Source organism: Drosophila simulans, chromosome 3R, assembly GCF_016746395.2.
Source record: "Drosophila simulans strain w501 chromosome 3R, Prin_Dsim_3.1, whole genome shotgun sequence".
NCBI classification, from domain to species: Eukaryota; Metazoa; Arthropoda; class Insecta; order Diptera; family Drosophilidae; genus Drosophila; species Drosophila simulans.
In genome coordinates, this window is record NC_052523.2 from 24,810,464 (window position 1) to 24,835,100 (window position 24,637).

Genomic DNA, 24,637 nt, shown 5'->3' on the forward strand with positions numbered 1-24,637 from the left:
AAAGAGCACTTTTGGTGGCCAAGAGAGCAGCCAATTTGCATTTTGGGAAATGCGACGACATACTGTCGCCCGCCATTTGCATACCAATTCGGTCTATTGAAAACGACATAAATATTTAGATAAGGTTTTATTTTAAGTCCCGGCTATTTAGTTTCTGCTGCAATTTGCGCAACACTTACCACAGCTTTCACTGACCCCGGCTCGATTGAGCCGGAAACTCGAAAACTTGAAAACTGACCTCTGATCGGGAAAATGGCTTTGTTTTGACTTTGTTGTGATGCATTTGATTGGTTGTAATGCCTGAATAATGCAGCGTGAAATTCCCTCTGTATTTTAAATTAAGATGTCGAAAAATATGCGGTTTTCTAATTTGATCTCTGTCACGTTGACGTGAAATGTGTGAATTATACAAGTCGTATGCAGAGAAGTTTTCACCGAATGGCTTTAGCTTCGCTTTTTATTAGCGCTACTAATTAAGTTTCGTTTATGTAGTACACATCTTTCTATTTTACTGCCATAAAGAAACCATTTCGTTGATGGGTAAACGACCACCGCCTGATAATCGTCTCAAAAGTTCAACACTCTGCTGTGTAGTTCATAATTTATAGTGGCGCGTAACGCGACACTATGAGGTTGGTATTTAGGACCCATAAGACGCTTTGGGGGACTCTAACGGAATCGTGTAATGTCTTAATTAAGGCGCAACAAATGCCGTGAAAAATTGTTAAATGAAGCCCAGTGGGCGTAGTCGAAGCTTGTCGAAAATGTGATTTTCAAACGGTCATAATTAAGCTCATTTTCTAAGATTTGTTGATTAATGTGCTGTGAGTGCTTCAAGGAGGAAGTAGGGGAGGTAATAGAAATACCATTGATACTCTGGAAAAAATTATTATGTTATTTATATTATTTACACTCCTACTAAGCCAAAAAAAATGTCATCTTTAAATAAAACATATAAAATGTTAAAAGTATATTACTGTTTATACTGTACACCTGATACTTAATTACCTTTGCTATAATTTAACAAATTTACATTCCCTCAACAAGTTCGTTGGCTCGGTATGTTCGATTTTTGATATTTCACTGCTCCATGTGCATGACTAAAGCCATGCATGTTTATCTATGTGAAAAAACTATATCAACATCGTATAAAATACAATCACTCTCTTCCTCTCTCTCTTTCTGGCCCACGATCTCAGGTCTCTTTTTTAACAAAAACTCTCGGCAACTCTCTCGTTTTGCAGCTTTTGCCGCATTTCGGCAGCTCTTGCGCCTGATGCCCGCGTCTTGGTGTTTCAGTTTCGTTCACGACTCCGGCGCGTTTGGCAGCAGCAGTAAAAATCGGCAGCAAAGCTATAGCTACAGCCATATAGCCAAAGAAAACGATATCACTTTGTGCTCTTTTATTACGTGTACCCTATAAGAAAGAAGCGTTAGTTATAAATCAAATTACGTGTTTTGCCTGCGCTCTTTTTTTAAAACACGCTGTTGTCGCCGCGCCCTCGCGATTGTCGTTCGAGTCCACGTTTTGAGTTTGAAAACCAGAAAACAGCTGTTACAAGACAAAGCAAACCGCTAAAGGCAAAAAACGCTCGCTCACTCGCGCCTAATATGAAGTCTTAGTTCGCTGCCTAAGTCTTTTGTTTTGCGCGGAGGCGCACGCGAATTTCAGTGTGAGAAACAGATCGGTGTGTGTGCAGAAACAAATCGAAATAAACAAGACTATTTACTGGCAGCTGCGGCAGGCAAACCAGTTGTGCAACTGCTATTCGCATCATCCATTGAACCACATTGCCCAGTGCCCAGTGCATCCCTTTCGGAAACGGCAAAATGGCGCCGAAGAAAGAGGCAACCTTGAGCCAGCAGCAGACGCAGCAGCCCATCATGGACCTGGAAAGGATAAAGCGTCACTTCAGCTGGTCGGACCCCAGTGCCATGTGAGTCACAGCCATTACAGATGTCTTAACAGGTCCCTTAATGGTCCATAAACTAGTCGTTAAGTCGAGAGACGTCGTCGAAACGGAACTGAACCATCTACCGATCATCATCTGAAGTTCGTTGCCGAAGTCATTCGATTTTACCACAAGCGATAACAACAAATAGTGGTTTGCTTCGAGGTCGCCGCTCAAGAACTTCGTGTCTTCTTTACGTTTCGATCGAATAGATTTGTGTTTTATTGCAAAAGCTAAAGTTTAAACGTACACATTGAATAACAGCCGGGCACGTGTTTTAAGTCATTTATTTTTGGAACGCCGAATTGAAAAACATATTAATCTGTTCGATATGCCGATGAATGAATATTCAAATGAGCCGAGTGAAAGAAATCGCATATGATCACATTCATTACTGGGCGAGCTGTGAAGTATTTATTTCGGATCCAAACGTGAATGACACCTCGATAGCCACCCTCGACACCTGGAGTTCGATGCATTGCACAAGGCTTACATGACGATGGCTTGGTGAAATGGAAATTTAGACAACTCACTGGGAGCTGATCATTATCGGAGTCGGAGTCAGGAATCAGGGAGCCCAGCTTGTCGCCGCCGTGCAAATTCCCAATTTTGCAATTCGTAATAGTCTGCGCAAATTCCACGTCATGCTTATTAAGCGTTGGGCTTTAATTGCATTTATTCACATGCTAAGCAACTTTAGCCACTTCAGCCACTTTACAGAGTGACGAGTGAAATTCGCAATTATATAAATACGTAGTAAGGTAACAAATTCGTAGCAAGTTATGGCACAATCTGCGATGAGCCACTGAACGCTAAACTGAAGGCTTAAAATAGAACCCAGGGCCGCTAAAGCTATAGGGCGATGGTTTCTATTAAAGAGACTGCTTAGCCTCGCTCGGCAACGGCTGGCTGGCTTTCAGCACTTAGCATTTAATTTAACTAATTGCAAATTCCAATAATTTCCCTAACAAATCCGCACAATTAATGGCAAACAAATGAGTTTTCGTACAAATTAACGTCCATCATCGCCGCAATTGGCGTCAGCCCGGTGATTTTTGCAGCTGAGCGGATTGTGGCACATCCGGCAATCGGTCGATTTCGCACAATGTGTGAAAAATTATTTGGCCATAATTTCGCACAACTTCAGGTACAAGGGAGTTGTGTTTCGCTGCGAAAGTATCGGCTTTATGCAAATAAAATTGGTCATTCATTTATGCTGGGTTTCTTCTTTGGTTCGCCTTTTGAATGACATAATATTGGCAGCACATGCGATCGCATACAAGGGCGTAGCAACCAAAATGCAGCAATTAGGGGTGCAATATTCTAATATAAACCAATAAGTGCCCTACTAAGATCTTTGTTTTGATAATATCTATATATTATTATGGACCATATATACTAGCCCCCCTTTTTCGTGCCAACGCCCATGTATGTACCCTGTGCCACATTATATGTCAAACATAATCATATCATTAGCATCCGAATGCGGCTTTAGGTCGGGTCTATAACCGCCGTATCGATCGTTGAAATGAGATTGTTTGTTGCCTTTAGCGGTGTTTCTCTTGTGCTGGCCTTCATTATACAACATCCACCTTACAATCAGCTACGTCACTTCCGCATGAACTAGTTCAGTTGTGAGTGGCATCGAAGTATTGGGAAATTACTCCGATTTCTGTCTGCCTTTTTTGTCAGTCAACATGTTTTACTTATACCTGTCGCTCCTGGCGTGCCGTTAATTGTTGTTATGGACGATTATGGGTGATGATTTGCAACCCAAGCACGCCCTCGTACAGACGAAGCCGTTCAAAACAGTTTTAGCACGCGCTAAAATTAAAATTCTAATGGCTGAAATGTGCAATTGGAATTCTGAAAACCATAAGCAATAAATGAGAGCTGCCTGCTTATCTGCGCAGTAATTTTATGGTTCAATTAAAACAAATTTTTATCGCCTACTTAAGTTATTGGTTACACCAAATTTAGAATACTTTATGAAGAATGTAAAATATAAGTTAAGTTGTATACACTATAGATTTGTAAAAACCTACGCGGAACATTTTATGATTGTTGTTTATACGTAAAACCCGAAATGTGTTACACAGTGTAAAAAGCTTTGATGTGAGCTTTGATGAATCTTATGGCTACCGCATTTTTGGTCTTACTTTGAACTTGGCTTAGCTCCCAAAAGCTCATACCCCCGCTTATACATAAGCTTTTTATTGCATTTACCTTAGTAGCAAAGTGATATAAAACTCAAGCTCATACCAAAAGCTTTAAAGTAATTTAACATTGTCAGCGTTGTCTCATTTATTGGATTAGCCGAGACAAAAAACCTAAGCTCAATAACCATTTGATTGCTCAGCCAGACGATTATAAATACTGAATCTGAGAATGTACAGGCTCGTTGATCTCCAGTAATGGGCTTCAAAGGTCGTTGAGCAAATCTATTTTAAACTATCTTTTGTAGAACATTAGTAACTATTTTCTAACATAGTAACTATGTTCTGTACGTACATTTTCATACAGAACGTCTACAATGTATGTTGAACTTTGTTTTGTAGCCATTAAGGTATATTATGCTTAATTTCTATCCCACTCAGTGTGGAGATAGTCGTTTGGCCTGTAAGGCCACAGATCTTAAAGGAAATCACCAAGTAATCTTAATAAAAAAAATTAAAAGAGATCTGAAAAGCACACGCCTGTCATAAGAACTTTAGCAATTGAAGATTTATTTCCGCGATGTGCAAGTGTCACTGGCTTTAGCTTTTCTGACTAACCTACCACCTTTTGATAAACTAAAGAACACAGTTCGGAGTTATACGATGCGAGCTAAATTTTAATGAATATCAGCCATATCACGTAGGCCCGATATAATTGTCCAGAATAAAGACTGTCACATAAATTTCCGCCAGTTCTTAGGGCTTTTGTGCGGCGGTCTTTTCCTCGAAACAAAGACGTTGTTGTTATGGTCGTGAAATTTTGTCAATATATTTTGAAGGTACTTTCACTGCAAGAAGCCACATGCATTGTCTTAGAGCAACTATTTCAGCGTATTTGCTTATGGCATTAACAACAGGTTGGCCAGCCTGCTAATTGCCACAAAATGTGGTCAAACAGACAAAAAAGTTGCACAACGCGGCCAATCAACTTGGCAAAAATCTGACTCAAATGCCGTGCATTGTGTGCCAAAAAGTTTTCCCCCGATAATTATGGATATATATCCGAAAAATAGAGCTCGGTCCCAAATCGCTCGACCAGCTTTCGGTTTCCATTTGATTTGATTTTATGTGCCTTGTTTCTTTTGCTCATTTGCTAGTTTACAAAAGACCTTGACACATTTGGGGCGTGTATTATTTTTTCTTTTTTGGTAGCTTTGATAGCTTTGGCCAAAATCTTCACAAATTATTCCAGCCGAAGACGAGTCGAGCCAGATTCACTTTGCTGTTCAGCTTCTTCGCTGTGACTCGAAGTGAACCAAGTAATTACAGCAAAACCAATGGTCCGTTTGCGTTTACAGCCCCTAATTGTAATTAATTTATCTGTTACATTAGCAGCTCCTTTCCATGTGGCCACTCGAAAATAAGCCAAACTAGTCGAGTCTCTCTCTGAGCTGTTGAAATTGCATAATATTTGGCAAGCCGCGAAAGAAACTACTTTGAGTGCTGAAAAGCTTGCCAGCAGCTGGAGCTTTGCACTCCATTGCTCTGAGTTGCAGTGAGCAAAATTGGAGAAATATCTTGAATATCTTGGAAAGATTTGAACACAACAACCTTATAAAGGTTAACGAAACTTAATTGATCTGATGGCTTATACGGTTGCAATTTACTTGAGGTCAATTGTTAGCTAAGTGGAACAGAAACAGGAAGATTCAGATTAATTACTCAGCTCGTATAAAGAGTTACCTTTAAGTTAACCAGTAAGGCCTTTTCAGGGGGCTTATTAAGTCCTCTTTCTTGTATTAAGTCTCCTGTGACTCACAGGGGATTAGGACACAGTCTGAACGAGCGAACAAAAACGAGTTTCGAGCGAAAGGGAAATTTTATCGTTAAGTGCAATCCGTTTTATGGACTTTAGTTTGCCGACACAGTCGTCTCGTGGCTGGATGCAATTAATTTAAAGCCAGGCTGGAGCTTCTGCAGTCCGTCTGGAATTTGGCCCCTTTGCGCCGCCAGCTTCCCAGCAAACTTCCTCCTCTCAAAACCGACGACCTTGTGCCCATTTTCACAGCAGCATAAAAACACAGAGATAAACCGAAAAACGGAGGGAAAGAAGAAACTAAACCGAAATGAATGGGGACTAAGACTGGGAATGGAGGGCTATAAATGTGGATTTCAAATGTGCACATCGCAAGACAAAAGGCCGAAATTGTAAGTGAAGCTGTCGAGTGTAGTATTGATGCAATGGCAAAACCCAAAAACGTTTGTCAACCAATTTCTTTAATAACTTTATTGCTATTTTCGCAGTTACCATTTGTTGTTGTTCTCATTTTTCCAAGCCGAAGTCAACAAACTTGTTCAAGGTGTTGTTGTTGCTTGCACAGCATGACTGGCCAAAAAAAGAAACTTCCATAAGACAAAGAAAGACAAAAAGCCAAGTTAGAAAATTGCAAGCTTAGTTTTGGATTTCGTCTTGATGGCAAACCGTGTTGTCTGAATTATATTTGTGTGGGGGCGTTACCCATTAGTTGAAACTAAAACAACAGTTACGAAATTTGCGACTTGTAAGAGCGAAAATATTGAAGGCTTTACATGACTTCCACTGCACAAATTGGTATACCATGACCTGGCTTTTTACTTATTGTAAATTACCTGGAAATGGAAACTAGATTTGGATGAGCAGACTGAATCATAACGGCCATAAGACTATTTCGACATATCCCAATTTAATGATGAATGAGGAGCTGAGGAACCGAGTTTTCAGGGCTCATTAGCACGTTGCTCATCGTATATTCCAAAAACCATGTCAAGTGCGACAGCGACGCACTTCGTTTATTTATTTCTTGATATCCCCTGAAACAAGTCTGAATTGCTTGTTTTTTCCACTACAGTAATATCCATTGGAGCCACTACGAGGATGTTTACAGACCCATCAGTCAGCCGCGAAATCGGTTTTATGCGATTCATTAAATCCAACTGCCCGTTCCACATGGCGTATGAGTAATCTGTAAGGAAAAAATATCACACCGCCTATTAAATACCGATTTGTTAGCTAGATAAGTCAATGTTTTAGATCCCGGGAATGCATGACGGGCAGATATTATAGTGTATAGCAGGCGACCTTGCCAGTTAATTGCCGTTTAATAGCAAATGAAAAAATGTAAAGCTCCCAAATATTGAAACCCGACTTGCTGTCCATTGCTATTGTATTACTGTCCATTGACCATTGACCACCTGCTTAAGATGTTCGAACGCGATTTGTTACAACACTCGATTCGATGGCACTCTTTTGGCCAGAAACACCCACATCGCCAAGTTGGCTGTGCATTTTCAATGTCAGCATTGCGCAAAACTGGACAGTTTAGTCTGTTTGGATATTTTCTTGTTTCTTTCTTGTGGCTTCGTTTTTCCCTAACACACATCAAACGCCCTTAGTCACGCCCTTAACGCCGGCTTGTTAATTTTTTCGTTTTTTTTTTCTTGGATGACATTGAAATTGTGCAATAGACAAACAACAAAATTTTAATATAGACATGTTTATTGATTTTGCGGCTTGGCCGCAAATGTCTGTCCATCACTCAGCCACCAAAAGCATTCTTTGGCATAGCAATTATAGTAATTAAGGCATTTAATAATAAGGCCTTGGGCAGCTGCAAAAATGTATATCTCTCCCTGGCCCATTTGATCTATTAGCGGTGAACTTTGCTCCAGTTGGATTGCTAGTTACTTGTGCAAAGAAAAGCAATATCAGCCCTAATTAAAACAGACTTGGGAATTTTAATGAGATTGCGATTGCAATTACGGCCAAATGAAGCCATTAAATGATCTAAAAAAAAGAGAGCTGCAGTGAATGGGTGAGCGGCCCATTGTGCTTTTGCAATTCTGGCCGAAGAAGAAGATAGCCAAGGTCGTTCGTGGATTGCATAAGTGGCATGTACATGTAACGTCACTACAACGACGTAAAAAACCCAAAAACCGGGGCCCTTTTTCAGAGAAGGTGAACCGCCGCCAGGAGCGAAGCCAACAAACTTGCCACTCGTTCACTTGTTTTGCTGGACGCGACGAGCTCATTCGCCGCCAAGTTGCCACCAAACCGCTCAAAAGTGAGTGACTTTTCGAGTGCTTTTGAGGCGCAGGTGTTTTGCGGTCTGCTTTGGCTTAAGCTTAAGCTTTGCAGTCGAGTTCCAGGCACTCAGACAGTCAGTCACTCGCAGGTCCAACAACTAGACGCGTTTATAGTCGCGCTTGAAACGCACGTGCAAAAGTGCAATCGCCGTCCGCTCGCTTACCGCTCGCTCGCTACCTCTCTGTCGCACTCGCTCTTGCGCTGCCTCCGTCTCTGTCGCTTCCATTGACAAAGTGTAAAGTGCAAAGCTAGCAGCGCCAACGTCGACGCAGCGCCAGCGTCTCAGCATCAGCTTAAGTCAACTCAGCTCGGCTCAGTCCGCCTTTTGGCCAGCGACTCAAAGTCAGTCTTGGCCGAACCTTTCAGCGCAACGCAAGTGCTCCGGTTATACGCTCCCTCGGTCCGCTCGTCGTTTTTTGTGTGAACCCCCGTGGAACGTCGACAGATTCCATCCATCGGCGATCAAGATTACAAGCGATCGCGTTCGTGTCCTAAGTCTTTCGTTTGGCGAGAAGTGGATTATAATACGAAATCAGCGAAACGACTGAAATTGTGTGCAAACATATTTGCTCCCAGGCCAACTAGAACGCGCATTGTAAGTGTAAATTTGCTCATCAAACAAAATGGGACTTTTTGGAATTTGCCGAGCTTGAATGGCCAACAGTGCCGACATCGCCACACGTTTCAGGAAATCGCCCAAAAGGCATTCAGTTTGATATTTAAGCGAACAACAGCGTATTCTTTACAAAAACAAATGGCCGCTCTGCTGCTTTGTCGTCAATTACTTTGTTTGCGAACTTCCACCATCATCATAATCATCATCATCGAGATCCACATCATCAATAACAAAGTGGATGTCTCCGCCCGCGTTACCTTCCCCCCTCAAAATGTTCCAACGCGTGTGCTCCGCGTTTGGCATACAAATAATGGGCGGAGTGGTCGTCATCGTCTCCCTCCCCAAAACGTTGTTAGAATATGACCACTCTGATATTACCAATCCGTCGACGGCAACTCCATCGCGATATTGCTACACATTTTGCCTGTGATGGATGTGAATTGCATAAAAAAATGTGAAAAATGTGGTCATAATTTCGGTCATTAACTGCATTTCACATCGCTCCGATGTGTCATTCGTGCAGCCATTGTACATGGATTTTATCGCCATGGCACTTTGCGTAATTTTGCTTTTATTGATCAGCCTTATGACAGAGTGCAGAAACCCTGGGAACAATACCTGCCTGGCTTTTTGTCGCAGTGGAATTTTTCTGATTCTAGTCCCGGACCTCAAGCACTTTCCTCGGGCAGTAAAAAACACGTTTCTGACCTACGACTGCCATAAGTATTTTGCTAATAGCCCTTTGATTCTCAGTATTTGCCTGAGATCAGCGCATTCCAACTGATCCGCCCCGTGGGGCCAAATAAAAAAATTAGCGGCTTTAGGTGACGCCCACCACCAAAATGGGAAGAGGTCATCTACAAACAGAGAGCAGTTAGCCACTTTTTTCACTGGACATTGCAAATTGCAATTCGAGCAAAGTTCAGCGCAATTAAGTTCTGTGACTTTTTGCATTTTCATTGCACACTTTGCAAAGCGTCATAATAATAACAATTATATCTTACAATAAACTGCATTCATCGTCGTATTTTGTGCACCCAGAGACCTTCGTCAAAGGCCCTGAAATTAGTTGTCAAGGTTTAGCCCCTCTCTCTCCACATGTGCATTTCCGAGCTGTGCAGCATTTTAAGTTTAAACTTGAACTGGTATTTTCGACTTGGGGTCTTTGGGGTTTTTTTATTTTCCAGTATCTGTCTTTCTTTCTTTCGGTCGGTGAGCATTTTGGGGGCCTCTTATTCTCTGTTTATCACGTCGCGGCTATGCCTCGAGCAGAGTTCAAGGTGCCTCCGATCCATTCCACTCGGCAACAGAGTGAAGCTGACTGAGGCTGTGTCTAGATATCCAGAGGTATAGGCATCATTATTAAGCCGTAAAACGCTGCGACACTTAATTAATACCAAGGCAGCGGCGCCGAGCTATTAAGATAAAAGCTTATATAAATAGCCGGCAGAACTCGAGAAAATTCGCTTAGCAATCGGATCCGTTCCGATATGATTATGGGGATTGTTAGACTAATTGCAAACAATTTGCATTGCTCTAACCGATTTTAAGCGAACGGCTAATACTTCCCCCTGAATGATTACCCTGAGCTGCATAACAATTCAGAATCAAATTGGTCTTAAACTGGACTTAATGCTGTGCTGTGTCCCATGACGTCGGTCACTTAATAACCGATCAACAGGCCCTAATTGCTCAATAAAGTCAAGTAAGATATTTAACGAGCTGCTTGAGATTTAATCGGGACGACAGTTCGTCATATTGATTTCTCAATTGGCCTTACAGCTGTAGACCTTTGGGGTACATCTGTAATTCATACTTGTGGACATTATAAATTCAGAAGGGGTGAAAATTATTCCATGACAAGCCCAACATTTGTTGGGGTTCACGTGACCCCTGCTGAACTCCAGGTTGCCTGGATGTGATTGTGCAACTGTGAGACATACACAACAATTGAGAAAATTAAATATTAATTGAGGCAATCGGACATTCTCTTTCGAGTTTTCGCAGGAATCGGACTTCAGACTGGTTTAAGTAGAGCAACAACTGCCGATCGATACACGCCACGAATTGATTAGGTCCGACTCAAGTTGGCTTTACAGACTACCATCTGGATTATCTAACACCTTGGTTTTAGTCAGTGGGTGAGTGAGGGTGACTGCTCGGCTATTTATTTTTGGGCACGGGCCGCCGAAAAGTCTAAAGACCTGTTGCAGAACCAGTTGCTAACTGGTTTGGCTCGCCATTTGCAGAAATGGCCAAAAGCCCGCCCGTCGAAGAAGTTGCAGTCACGAAAGTGTGTCGCATACAGTTGTACTTCTGCTGAAAAGCCAACTCACAGACATACGTGCCTGAAATTATGTCATCGGAAAAGCCAGTCGAAGAAAATGAAAACTGGCCACTAGAAATCGAAAGTGTTGGGTGTTGAGTGCTCATTCGGGAGATTATTTTTCGTTTGATATTCTTAAAATTTTCGAGGCCGAATTAACGTCTTTTCGTAGCCCACACACGTAGGCCCATTAAGCCTTAAGTTTTAATTATGGTTTTTCCTGTCTGCAGCTGCTGAAAAGTCGTTCAGCGCTTGCATTAAGATTGCCCCATTGAAATTTAAATTGTGTTGAATGAATTCATCCAAGCATTGTCTGCAGCTGGTTAAACGGCTAAATGGTTAAATGGCTGAATGCTTTTATGCTCAACTGGCCACCTGATTGAGCAACTTTTAAATGCATTGCGAGTCCGTGGGTTTTTCAGATGACTAACTCGTAACTGATGCTTGCCCCCTACTTTTTTGGGTTCTCACTTAGCACATTCGATGACGCACTTGTTAGCGCTTAGATAAAACTTTCCGCTGCACCGGAAACTCACGGAGCTTCACCATTGCATGCCAGCTACTTTTGACCTTGGCAATAGAAAAACGGCAACGCACTCGGCATGCAAACTAGGCATCAGCGAATAGCAAATGATTGCTAAGAACTCGCCTGTTGTTTTCAAAGCTGAAAGCTGAAACTTCGGTGCTTAACACATCTCCAAGTGGCTCCGAAAACAACAGAGCCCAATGTCAAATGCGTACATTGCTATCGGGCTCTCAATTATTATTGTTATAACTACTTAAATTGTTATTGTTGCGCTGAACTAAGCGGCTTTTGGTCCGTTCGCATATCGAATTGCCGCTTTTAGTCCAAGAAACAATCACAGTTGTATGAATGTTGACCGTATAACGCTGCAGTCATCAGAAATGACTCAGCAATTCGGCATTATACTATTATCACAACTACAGAAGTAAACACCGCAAGGTGTTGATTGTATAATGTTTGAAACGGGGAATTTGATCAACCGGTTATTGTTACTTTTGGAGTGATCTAGAAGCAGGCTTTTCCCCCAAATTCTAAGCTACTTATGGCGTAAAATCATTGATGGTTTCTCATTCATCACCAGCAATGACTTGGCCAAAAGCCTGCCAGATCATATACAACGTGACGCATGCGCAATATTGAAAGCCCAGGTGAAAGATACAAAAGCCGGCAAAGAAAAATAGATAGATACACATACATACAAGCTCTGCAAACTCCAGGTCTCCAGCCAGTGCATAAATCAAACAACAATTTACGCTCAAACATGACTATTATTTATACATTTCAGAAATGTGTGCCTGAAACACATAAAAAGCACAGCCTCACAGCCACTTGGGCATTGCAAAAGATTGGCCCGGCAGCAAAGTAAAAGTAAACGCTTAACAAAGTAACTAGCATTTAGACAACGGCAAATAAAAACAAGCAATAGGCGAAGCAAAGCCAACAAAACAACACCCACCATCGCCGAAAAAGAAACAAATAAAATGCTGATATCAACGTAAGTAAATTCGTAGATTCGTGGGTAAACGTGCAGAGATTACGACTATAAATTGCAATCAAGGCGCGAAGCAAACGCAATCATTTCGGTTTATTTTCGTTTTTTCTTTCTCCATTTTGACCCACTGATGTTGACCCACTTGGTGGCAAGTCAATCGGCCATCAGTCATTGGTTTGGGATTTGGGAATCGGCATTATCTACCAGTTTCCTGCTGTCAACGCCCGATCTCGACTTCAACACTTGTCGAGCCATCAGCATTGCATAATCCAGCGATTTGACTTTTCCAGCGCTTCACCCTTTTGCCAGTCTTTTTTCCCACTTGTGAACACATATATGTTTTTTTGTGTCTTTTGCTGATTTTTTAATCGCTTTTGCATATTTGCCAGCTAGGCCGAAAAATGCGACCGCATTTCTCAGCAGGGCGAACGAGTTTGTAATTATGTCAAATACCAAAAGGCTCATTGCATAATGCCCCGCCATTGCGAATTCGTCTTCTTTTGGTTTTAAATTCACTTCAGCGGATTCATACCATTCATGTGAAGATGAAACACTGGCCGGGTATCTCCCAGCCTTCATTTTCAGTCTGTAAATCATGGGAGTTTGCTGATTTATTTGGCAAATGACAAGTCTGTCAGTTCAATGGCTTCCTCGTTGGCCCAAGAATAGAAGCTCTTAATCATATGCGCGCGCAAAAAGAGTACAACAAAAGGCAATTACACGACATTTGCATCTTCCGCGTGTGGCAGCGACTTGTATGGAAATGGCTAAGAGGTGTTTTGCCTGCCAATAATAAGTACCCGGTCTGGCCTGGAATTCCCCTGAGGTCTGGAGACCCAAGAACCCGCCGGGGATCGGCGTGCTTAGCATTCAGCATTCGTTTGCTGGCATCGATGCGTGACAGACTCCAGCTCATCGGAGCCAGGAACAATTTGAAACCCCGATAATACCTCTCCCTTCAATGATTATAGACGATTAGGAGGCTCGATCATCAATGAAATCGCAGCACGAAGTGCAGCCTCTCAGGCTATTATGTAAAATAGCACTGAAAAGATCGAAGTCAATTTAGATAAATTGATTACAATCAACTTTAAACTCGTACTGTACAATCAATGTGTATACACCAAATTTGGCTTTGCCATTTTTCTCGCCGTGTACTTCCTAGTCTATATCTTTATATGACCTCACTGTCGTCTCGGTGGGAGTCACTCTGCACTTTGCCTCTCGCAGCACGCGTTTATTTCAAACTATTCGCCACGACAATTACACATTCTAAAGTTCGCATTTAGCACGGTGAGCAAAGGGCGGAAAGGAAAATGTGTCAGTTATGGCAGAGCAGTGCAGTTAATATTATTGATGGTTTCTGGTTAAGGGAAATGACGAGTCCGTTGGACTATATATGTATATTAGTGTTTCGAAGTGTTTTTTCCGCCCATAACTCAGTATGTTGACAAACCTTAACCAATTCTCACGCTTCACCATTCAGCTGGGTGCGTCTCTGAAGAAATCCAAGAGATAAGCGTCCCAAAAAATGGTGGGCCCGTGCTGAGCACATAGCTGCATGCATAAATAGCGCTCTAATAGTTAATTAAATTATCAATAAGCATTCACAAACACAAACAAACACCACCATCGGCGGGCCGAAATCTTCAAGCCATAAATGTCAAGCACAAAAGTGAGGAAAAGAGGAAAAAATGTCGGTTTGTTGTCATTATAAAAAACTACCTGGCCTGACCTTGTCCATTGTTGACTGGCGCACACAGAGACGCACCGATTTACGCAACCCGCGAGTGTTGGCTGTTGTCTCTTGGCTTTTGGGCTGTGACTAACTCCGCGCCGACCACTGTACGCAAATCGAAAGACTCAGGCAACGAACTTGAAACACATTTCGTCAACCGGTCGAATGAAATTGCAGCATGGCAGCATTTCTGAGTGCGTTTGATATTCAGAATTCGTGCGGCCCAGCCCCAAATGTTGTCAGCGCATTATGCTAATATTTGATAGGCCGCATAATATAGCCACTTAATTGTCCCTGCAAACGCAGCTATTTGAGGATGTTTGCTCGCCACTCGACCGTTGGGCAACCCAATCCCAATTCCAATCCCAACCCATCTCGTGCCATATAATAAATGCAAATATTTGCCGCCGATCGAATATTTATCTTAACGAGAAGTAACGCAATCGATTAGCAAAAACTCGAGACGGCCAAATCGTTTCGTTTTCGAAAGCGACATCGGTGGGAACAGAAAAAAGGCAAAATATCGTCAATCGAATGCGCTCAATTAGTGACCTTGAACTAGTTTCCCCCTCCAGCGTATTATTTATATTTGGGTCTGTTTGTCTCGCTTCTCGTTTTCTGGTATGACTTGCTCGTTTGCCAGCGCTAATGATATGAAAACCCGAAAAAAATAATTTATAGCTGGCAGTCAAAATATGTTCAAGAGGTGCGAATGTGATTAATTGCAGGCAATTATGAACTTTCTTTCCCCGACTAATAGTGCAGCTAACCTTGACCCAAAATTGCCGAATCTTTTGGCTGTTTACACGTTTGCGCCGCGTGCAAAAGCTGCATGGGAATTGCATAATTTTCTGCCAATGCAAATGCAAATGATAACTGCAAACTGCAAAGTGGGCTTGCATATTTGCTCGACGGCTGACCAACTTGGTAGTGGATGGATGGCTGTTGAGCAATCAACAACCATTGCTGGTCCAAAACCAGACTTGGCCAACGACTTTACCTTACCTCTAGCATTCAGTCCGTCTTTAGCTTAACTTTAACTTTAACTTCGGACGGACTCCAGCTTTTCGGCCGACCAAGTGGGCAAAAAGCGCGTTGCTCAAGAGACGAGTGCCCAACTATAAATATTGAAATGAAAAGTGTTGCCAAGCTTGTCCATTGTATTTTTTGCCGTTTCGCTCTGTTTTATGATTTTTTGCAATGTGTGCCGCTGACATAGTTTCGGCGCCGAGATGCCGAGCTATTGAAGCGTACCCCACAAAGCCCATAACACACATTCGAAGCGGGTTCAAATGCAAATCGTTATGCAAATGTATATATCTGATATGCGACAGCAGGAAGCTGCCAATTATAACACTATTAAGTATTCTAGCTAGCGAATGAAACCAGTTTTGTATGGCTAAAACTCTCTACAATGTGTGTTTAACACTCATGATTCCCATTAATGTCCGCACTTAAAAGGATTAGCTCAGAAAGGTCTTACAAAACCGGAGCAACTAAAAGATATGTAAGGCATTTGAAAAAGTGATGACAATGGTTAACGACTTTAATTGAAATGGAAACTGAGGTACTACTACTTTGTATACTCTTAATTTACGATAGATCCCTAAAGTTAAATAAACCTACTCTTGTAATCTCCATTTTTTTCAAGTTCAATAGAAGCATTTAAAATGCAAATACTCATACGATATAGGCATTGAAATTGCTACTTCATTGTTTACTTTTAGATACCCCAGCCTTTTGTTGTTTTATTTATTTAAATTATATTTAACTCTATTATCTTTGATATCAAAAAAAAGATATCAAGTGTCTTCTGTTTGGATATGGATAAAGTACAATTAAAATTGAATTACTCTCGGTATTTAATAATAATACTTTTTAAACGCTTTATCTGAAACCTCGAACTAATTCACTTTTCCCGATATCTTTGCAGTATTTCCACAGACTCCGCGATGGCGGCCACAAACAACGATGGTGGCACACAGCCGAATGCCGTGGCGGCATGGGGTGCTCCGGCCAATGGACCACGGAACACACAGGCCGCCGTATCCGTGCGGCATGCCTTCAAGGCGTACGGAAAGAAGAAGAACGCCAACCAGGTGCTGAACAACCTGAACATGACCGTGCCCAAGGGAACAATGTGAGTGAGAGTGATCTTAGCGATTCCGGGGCGGGAGATCCATCAATAAAAGTGAAATGCTGACAGCTCAATTTAGCGAGTTTGTAAAATAGAAACGGCGAAAGTAATTAGCACCTAATGCTGGCTGAACTCGAATTCGAAATTAGCAGCAATGCTAAGCGATTTCCTTGTGTCTGAGATTTGATTGCACTTGCACCGATCACCGATCACAGATCTCCGATCCGATTTCGTCTACAACAGAGGTCACTTGGTTACGCTTGCGCCTAATTGCGGCTATTATATGCGGCTAACCGGTTTAGTCGTTCGACTATCTTGCAATTGAAACGGCATTTTTGCATGATAATTCTAGCGGCTAAGCGAGGGTCGTTAGGAAAGTTCGCCTGATCTCGCATCGCAGAGATGCCCCTGGTGGAGTGATCCCAATTAAGCCGCTTTTCAACTGACGTCAATGACGCGGCTAAGTCCACACGTCTTGGCAATTAATCCCGAAATCTATTTGTATGCCAGACACTGGGCTTATTTGCGTTATTCTCGAAACAAAACCAATATGCCCGGCTATATTGATCGATTGTCGTCTGAAAAGATTGCAAATGGCTGCAAAACAATAATGATGTTTGTTCAGAGACCCCCCAACTGATCTATTGCCATCTTTGTCACGGCACATGTGCTTAATTGCGGCACACGAATTTTTGGCAAACATTTAGGGGCCATAAAAATAAAAAATCGTAGATTCATTTTTTTTCAACTGCCTCTGGCATTGGTTGGTTACGGCCCGAGCTGTATTATTAAATTTTGTTTATTTCTTGTTTTCGGCATTCTGAGTGATTAATTCAGCGACCTAATGCTGTGTCGTAACGGATTTTATATTTTATTCTCCGCCGTCTGTGCAGCAGTCTTGACCCAGTTAACAGCCTGGTTCGTTCAGCTTTTTGACCTAGGTTAGGTCGCCGAGTTAGTCATATATTTTTCGGCTTTGAACGAGTCAACGAACTGCTTTTCGGCTGTCAAAGTCAGTGCATTAGCGATTGAAGTCGATTAAAGGCTGGCCAACTACCAGACAGACAGACACTCCTATCCCCAGGGGCTATATTATCAGATTTTGTCTGGTTTAATTCGCTAAATGGCTTAGCACGCTAATTATAATAATAGATTCAATAAGAGGCCAAAACGTGCGACCTACGAGCTGCAATATTTTTTTTGTCAAAGGCCGAAGACCAAACGAAAACAGACGACAAACTAACAATGCGATAATCACAATAATCGCAGCCACCAAGTTCATCATGATGATGATGGCGATAATAATAATGGGGGACTAACCCCTCCCCAAAAACACAAAAACGGGGCGGAGTCGCATTTTGTGATAGCTGCGGGCATTTCTTACATTTCAAGGTGAACATTTCGAAATAATTCAACTTGAACTGCTGGAATTAGCATTGACATCGCCGCCGACATGCCACGATCGTATACATATATATCTATCCAGTTACATATATAGGCTTGTTTACGGTGGCGACAGTTTTCGTGCTGAGTTGGCTAAATGTTTTTCCCTCTTTTTGCTTGCTTTTCATTTAATCTCTTTACCTCTCTGTCACGGTTGGCTTCTTGACCCTTTGTGACCCCGTTAAATGGTCAAAAAACGTATAAAAAAGTGACATTCAAGAAAAACTAAAAATGCTAATAGGTAATGTCTGCTTTCCAAAATAAAAACTTTAAAAAAGATTTTATGAGAATATAATTATATACACAACAAACAACAAGTGTTTGAAAATAATAAATAAAGGTTTGGGTTTAGTTTAGTATATGCTAGAATTTTACTACTCTATCATTTCGCTCTCAACAAACACTTTTTAATTAAAATTGCTTTTCTTTTTTCCCAGCTATGGTCTTCTGGGAGCCTCCGGATGTGGCAAGACCACCCTGCTCTCCTGCATCGTTGGACGTCGTTACATGGACGCCGGTGAGATCTTTGTGCTGGGCGGCAAGCCCGGCACTAGGGGATCAGGTGTTCCCGGAAAGCGTGTGGGCTACATGCCCCAGGAGATCGCACTGTACGGAGAGTTCTCCATCCAGGAGACCATGATGTACTTCGGCTGGATCTTTGGCATGGAGACCAAGGAGATCCTGGAACGTCTGCAGTTCCTGCTCAACTTCCTTGATCTGCCGTCGGAGAAGCGACTGGTGAAGAATCTCAGTGGTGGTCAGCAGCGTCGTGTGAGTTTCGCTGTGGCCTTAATGCACGATCCAGAACTGCTGATCCTGGACGAACCCACCGTGGGTGTGGATCCACTCCTGCGTCAGAGCATCTGGAATCACCTGGTGCACATCACCAAGGCGGGCCAAAAGACGGTCATCATTACAACACATTATATTGAAGAGGCACGACAGGCGCATACGGTAAGGGATTCACAGATAAGGTAGCTAAATTTATATAAATTAATAAACTAATAATCTACAGATCGGTCTGATGCGGTCGGGTCACCTGCTGGCCGAGGAGTCACCCAGCGTCCTGCTCTCCATCTACAAGTGCATCAGCCTGGAGGAGGTTTTCCTCAAGCTATCCCGTATCCAAAGCCAAAAGGGCGATGTGACCCACGTGAACTTCAGGTAAGGATCTAGACTGGCATGCACCACGTGGCTAACCCGACGACAACCACTCTAATCACCACTCTGAACTCTCCACTATGACTCTCCTCCATTCGACACTCGCATGCTCGCAATCTGTGTTCCACCTCCATCTCTTTGTGGTTTTGAACTGGTTTTTCGGGAGTAGTAACAACATCTCGTTGCACGCCATGGCCTTTGGCAGCAAGATGGACAAGCCGAGTTCCAGCCAGGAGGGCGGCGTGGTGGGCCTCAACTTCCACCAGAGCAAGGAGGTGCTCATCAACGACAGCAATGGCTCCATCTACACGGTTCGTTTTGGAATATCTTTGCGATTGCTAGGGTTAATCTTTACATCTATCGTTTGCAACAGCTCAACCAGGAGCCCTACAGTCCGCCGCCGTCCAGGCGCAACAATAATCCCAATGACGAGGAGAGCTGCCAGGACTGCTATTCCAACCTGTGCAAGATCACCTCCAAGGGCAAGATCCGCGCCCTGCTCACCAAGAACATGCTGCGCATGTGGCGCAACGTGGGCGTCATGCTCTTCATCTTCGCCCTGCCCGTCATGCAGGTGATCCTTTTCTGCCTGGCTATCGGACGAGATCCCCAGGGCCTCAACCTGGCCATAGTCAACGGAGAGATGAACGACACGGTAAGGGTAAGACACACATTATACAAACACTATACGCACATTACAAGTCTTAGCTCAGTATTCAAGGTAAAACTCAAACTATTAAAAGTTTATTAGTTTGAATACCAACTAAAATTTATAGACTTTGAAATATTTTGATTATACCACTTTTAACTTTGTTAAAAACTCACAACCATAAAAACGTAACAATGTTTTAGATGAATTTTATTAGCATTTGATGCCATAAAATATACAATTTAAAGAGCACTTAAATATAAGCTTAATTATCATACAACTATAATTAAAGACCAGCTTAACCATATTAATGATCAAATCACTTGCACTTTAACCAATTAAAATTTAATATAATATAAAAATATTTTCAGGAAAACTGCTATTGGGAGGACGGATGCCACTTCAAGAACCTGGGATGTCGCTATCTGAGTCATTTGAATACGAGCGTGGTTAAAACATATTATGAGGACCTGGACGATGCCAAAGAGGCCGTGAGAAAGGGCACGGCTTGGGGGGCGGTCTACATCAGCGAGAACTTCACGGACGCCTTTATTGCCCGAGCTAATCTGGGACGTGACTCCGACGAGGAAACGATCGACTCCTCCGAGGTCAAGGTCTGGCTGGACATGTCCAACCAGCAGATCGGCGTCATGCTCAATCGGGACATCCAGCTGGCCTTCAGGGACTTCGCCATGGGCCTTCTCGGCCAGTGCGGCAGCAATCCGAAATTGGGCGACGTGCCCATTCAGTTCAGGGACCCCATCTACGGCACCATGAATCCATCGTTCACCGATTTCGTGGCACCTGGCGTGATCTTGACGTAGGTTTCATAGATATACATTTAATGGGAGAGTCATTAATGTTTTTTTTTTTTCACATATTTAATAGCATTGTATTCTTCTTGGCTGTCGCTTTGACGTCATCGGCTCTGATTATTGAGCGCACTGAGGTAAGTCGAGAAAATCTATCCTCTTTAGGGAACAATTATAATAATATTTGCTTGCTTCCTTTCCAGGGCTTGTTGGATCGCTCCTGGGTGGCTGGCGTCTCGCCCTTCGAGATCCTCTTCTCGCACGTGATCACCCAGTTCGTGGTGATGTGCGGACAGACCACTCTGGTGCTGATCTTCATGCTGGTGGTGTTCGGGGTGACCAACAACGGCGACCTATTCTGGGTCATCGTGCTGACCCTGTTGCAGGGCATGTGTGGAATGTGCTTCGGCTTCCTCATCTCCTCGGTGTGCGAGCTGGAGAGGAACGCCATCCAGCTTGCGCTGGGCTCCTTCTATCCCACCCTGCTGCTGTCTGGAGTGATCTGGCCGATTGAGGGCATGCCCGTTGTGCTGAGGTGAGTTCTTATGAGGCTCACTGTGTTGTGAATGGAAATTTAAGTATTCTTATCCCCCAGATACATATCACTGTGCCTGCCACTAACGCTGGCCACCTCTTCGCTGCGCTCCATCCTCACACGTGGCTGGGCGATACTGGAGTCGGATGTGTACATCGGCTATGTGAGCACGCTGTCCTGGATCGTGGGCTTCCTGGTGCTGACGCTTCTCGTGCTGCGAGCCAAACGCGGCTAGGATCTTCAGATATTACGCTACTTTTAGATGCCTAACTTTAGAACACGATAAGTCGTCCTAGTTAGTTTACCCCCACTTCGGGTCTTCTTCTTACTTCCGCTTCCGAGTTTCACTTCCCCTCGTATCTGCCCAAATGTCATAAATTATTTAAGCACATTCGCAGCTTTCCTTAGCTTTCCACTCGGCACTCGTTTTTCCTTAGACTAAGTTCCGCACTTTCGTAGTTTAAAGCGTAAGGTTTAGGTACTCCTAAATGAAATGTTGTAAATATTTTGTGTCACGAATTCAGTAATCCGTTGCTCTAGATGTCCATTATTTGCAACCCTCTGTACTAGACCTTTTCTCGACGCCAACACGGGCAGTTTATCACATACAAACGCAACTAATTTTATATATTTTCAATGGACTGTGATTGTTTTTTCTACATAATTCACGCGAATACACGTAGGGCAAGCCTAAACAAAAAGAAAACACAATGAAAAACGAACAAAAACAATGGTGGGTTTTGTTATTAACATTAAGTAGCTTAAAGCATTTTTGTATGGGTTTAAGTTTTTTAAGGTAAAACATAATTAAATACAATAATGTACACTACCCTAAAGAGTTTGTAAAAAAATATTTCAGGAAATATTATGCGCAGAGCATAAGTATTTCACAACGAACAAACATAAGACAATGAACAACGAACAAGTGAAAAACGTTCTTATTTAAGTAAATATTAATGTGAACGCAGTTATGTATAAATAATAATAAAGCGTGAATAAATAAATAAAATTAAATTTAATTGTTGGTTTGCTTACATTTTGAAATAAATGTTATCATGTTAACATTGGCGCCAATGGACTGTTACTCGTTTCTAGCATGTTGCTAACAGTCTTTTAAATTCAGGAAATAACAACTCACTGTAATCAATTATTCAATTATGCATTTTTATGTTATCACTTTTAATTTTGCATGAAAAAACGATAAATTAAGCGCTTAATTCAAAGTTTAAATATTTACCGATAGCTTACTTGAATACCAGGGCTGGTTGCTAGTATTCTACTTAAAAGCAGTGGTGCGATCTGGTAACACTGGCGTTACAGCTGATAGAAATCATAACAAAAGAGCAATGTTTTCCTGTGTTGTTTATATTTAAATAGCGATTTTAAGCGCTATTTCGGACGCGAAAATGGACAAATCCAGGTCCACTGCCTACGACAAGTTCGTTGGCTTCGTTGAACAACTACGGAATACGGAATGCAGGTGGGACTCAACGGAAATTTGATTGTTTTCGGTTGCATCAAATGTTTTGGGGAGGGGACCGGCAACAGTTTGTTGTTCATTACGGAACAATATTGATTAAATTGTGAAGTCCAGGTGATTTCCGGAGGTTTTATTGCCCTTAATATAAACCTGCCAACTAATTTGGCCAACCAAAACATTCAATCAACATTGAGCAATAAGTGCATCCGCTATGACGTCATGCCACATACCTGTACTAAAACTCATTTATTTCGAATCCCCACAGCCAAAAGCAGAAGATCACCTGCTTTCAGCAGATTGCCGAGTGCATCATGTCGCCCTCGCTGGCGGGTCACATCAACTATGCCGCCCACTGCGGCACGGCCACGAATGTTCTGCTGCTGTTCTGCGAGGATGTGGATTCCGTGGTTCGGATGAGCGCCGAGGAAAACCTCAATAAAATACTGAGGTCACTCGAGAAAACCCGGGTCAGCCGCATCCTTATGGATCTGTATGGTGAAATTAAGCGTAATGGTAACCAGAGGTAAGGAATCAAATATATTAGAGCTAAAAAGAACAATCTAATGAAAGAATAACTTTCTGCACAGATCCCTGAGGATTTGCCTGAATCTTTTCTCCTACTATGCTCCACAAATAAAGGAGAAACACATCAAGTGGTATGCCGTGAGATTGCTCCAATGTATGACCACCATTTCCCAGCGCAAGGAGACGTTGCTCCAGGAGACTCTTTGCGACTTCGTCAAGCACTTTTGCCGCCATATACAACAAGGTCTCAGCGATAGCGAATCCTGCAAACTGTTCGAGGTAGAACAATATCCCTAAAGTTCTTTTATTTATATATTTAAGCGTTTGTTGACTTTTGCAGACTTTTCTGGACCATATTAGCTCCGATTGTGCCGTCAAGCGTCGTTGCTCGGCCCAAAACTGCATGAGTCTGATTGAGAATGCACGCAATAGGAGCCTCATGGCCAGACATGGAGTCAACAAAGTGATGGGTAAGACAGCTTAAATAGGAAATGAATTGCTGAGAGAAACGCGAAAAATCCATATGGAAACTGAATCATTACTAGCAACTATAGCATTGATGTTGTGCTGTTATTTACTATTAGAAATGGTATTTACATTCAGCAGAATGATACACTTGTTTCAAAACACTGAGCCTCTATTGTTATTTTGCAAAGAGTAACACCATTAAATTTAACAATATTGCAGCCTTCATAACAGCCTCTATTGCTTGTACACTTTTTGATACACTTATTCACTATTCGCTGTTAGTTATTTAACGCATTTTCGCTACGACACTTTCTGTTCAACAGGACGCTCTTTATATTCACATCAATAATGAAAGAGGTGTTTAAAAAGCGTGTAACGGCCGAATACTAAGCCTCGCATAGATGGTCGTATATATACATATATTGTTAGGTTCGTGCTGGCTCTGCAGCTAAAAAATATTTTTAATATTCTAAAAAGCCGCAAATCCATGAAAAATACCTTACCAAAATGTAAAGCCATCGAACTGCGAACTACGCGAGCGCGGGGATAGATGGTTTTTGGTTTTATTCAAACTCGCATTGTGAATGCAATCACAGCCATGGGTTTGTTTGTCTGTGGCCTGTGGGCGCTGAGGGGGCGTGGCACAATAAAAGTAACTAGACATTTGATATAAATTATATTTCTACAGTGCTGTTGGTTACCACGCGCAATCGATGGACGAGCCATCGAATGTACGAATATACACACATATATTTTTCCAGATTTGTTTTGATTTTAGGCAACGATAGCGGGCAGTTTTTATTTTAACATTTGCTGACTGGCGGACTGCAGCAATAACTGCAGCGGCAAAAACAAAAGTCATGGCAACGTGAGCCATGCGAAAATGCTTAAAAATTGCAAACACAAATCATTTTTTATTGAATTTTCATGAAAATATTATTGGCAAACGTCGACGAAGAGGTAAATGCACCATAGTTACGTTACATTTGCCATCGTCTT

The 24,637-nt window shown here is 42.3% G+C and overlaps 2 protein-coding genes across 9 annotated transcripts in view; both read left to right on the forward strand.

Moving 5' to 3' along the window:
- Positions 1-1,299: 1,299 nt before the first annotated feature.
- Positions 1,300-22,179, forward strand: LOC27206707 (ABC transporter G family member 20). Of its 8 annotated transcripts, none has more exons than XM_016182513.3 (11): positions 8,299-8,826; positions 12,484-12,693; positions 16,362-16,568; positions 18,446-18,962; positions 19,024-19,172; positions 19,339-19,480; positions 19,543-19,830; positions 20,190-20,638; positions 20,707-20,767; positions 20,834-21,165; positions 21,226-22,179. In XM_016182513.3, exons 2-11 carry the CDS (start codon positions 12,680-12,682, stop codon positions 21,398-21,400), a joined length of 2,334 nt encoding a protein of 777 aa, XP_016036707.1. In that variant the 5' UTR covers positions 8,299-8,826; positions 12,484-12,679; the 3' UTR covers positions 21,401-22,179. The 8 variants fall into 8 exon arrangements, with proteins under 8 accessions (XP_016036711.1, XP_016036712.1, XP_016036713.1 ...); XM_016182512.3 differs by having other exon boundaries at positions 19,543-19,824; XM_016182516.3 differs by having other exon boundaries at positions 19,375-19,480; positions 19,543-19,824.
- Positions 22,180-22,444: 265 nt separating this feature from the next.
- Positions 22,445-24,637, forward strand: part of LOC6729949 — a 38,069-nt gene continuing 35,876 nt past the window's right edge. Inside the window, exons 1-4 of the mRNA XM_039295956.2 lie at positions 22,445-22,645; positions 22,911-23,168; positions 23,233-23,449; positions 23,511-23,640. Of these exons, the coding sequence (XP_039151890.1) occupies positions 22,572-22,645; positions 22,911-23,168; positions 23,233-23,449; positions 23,511-23,640 (679 nt within the window). The 5' untranslated portion in view covers positions 22,445-22,571. The remainder of the gene's footprint in view (positions 22,646-22,910; positions 23,169-23,232; positions 23,450-23,510; positions 23,641-24,637) is intronic.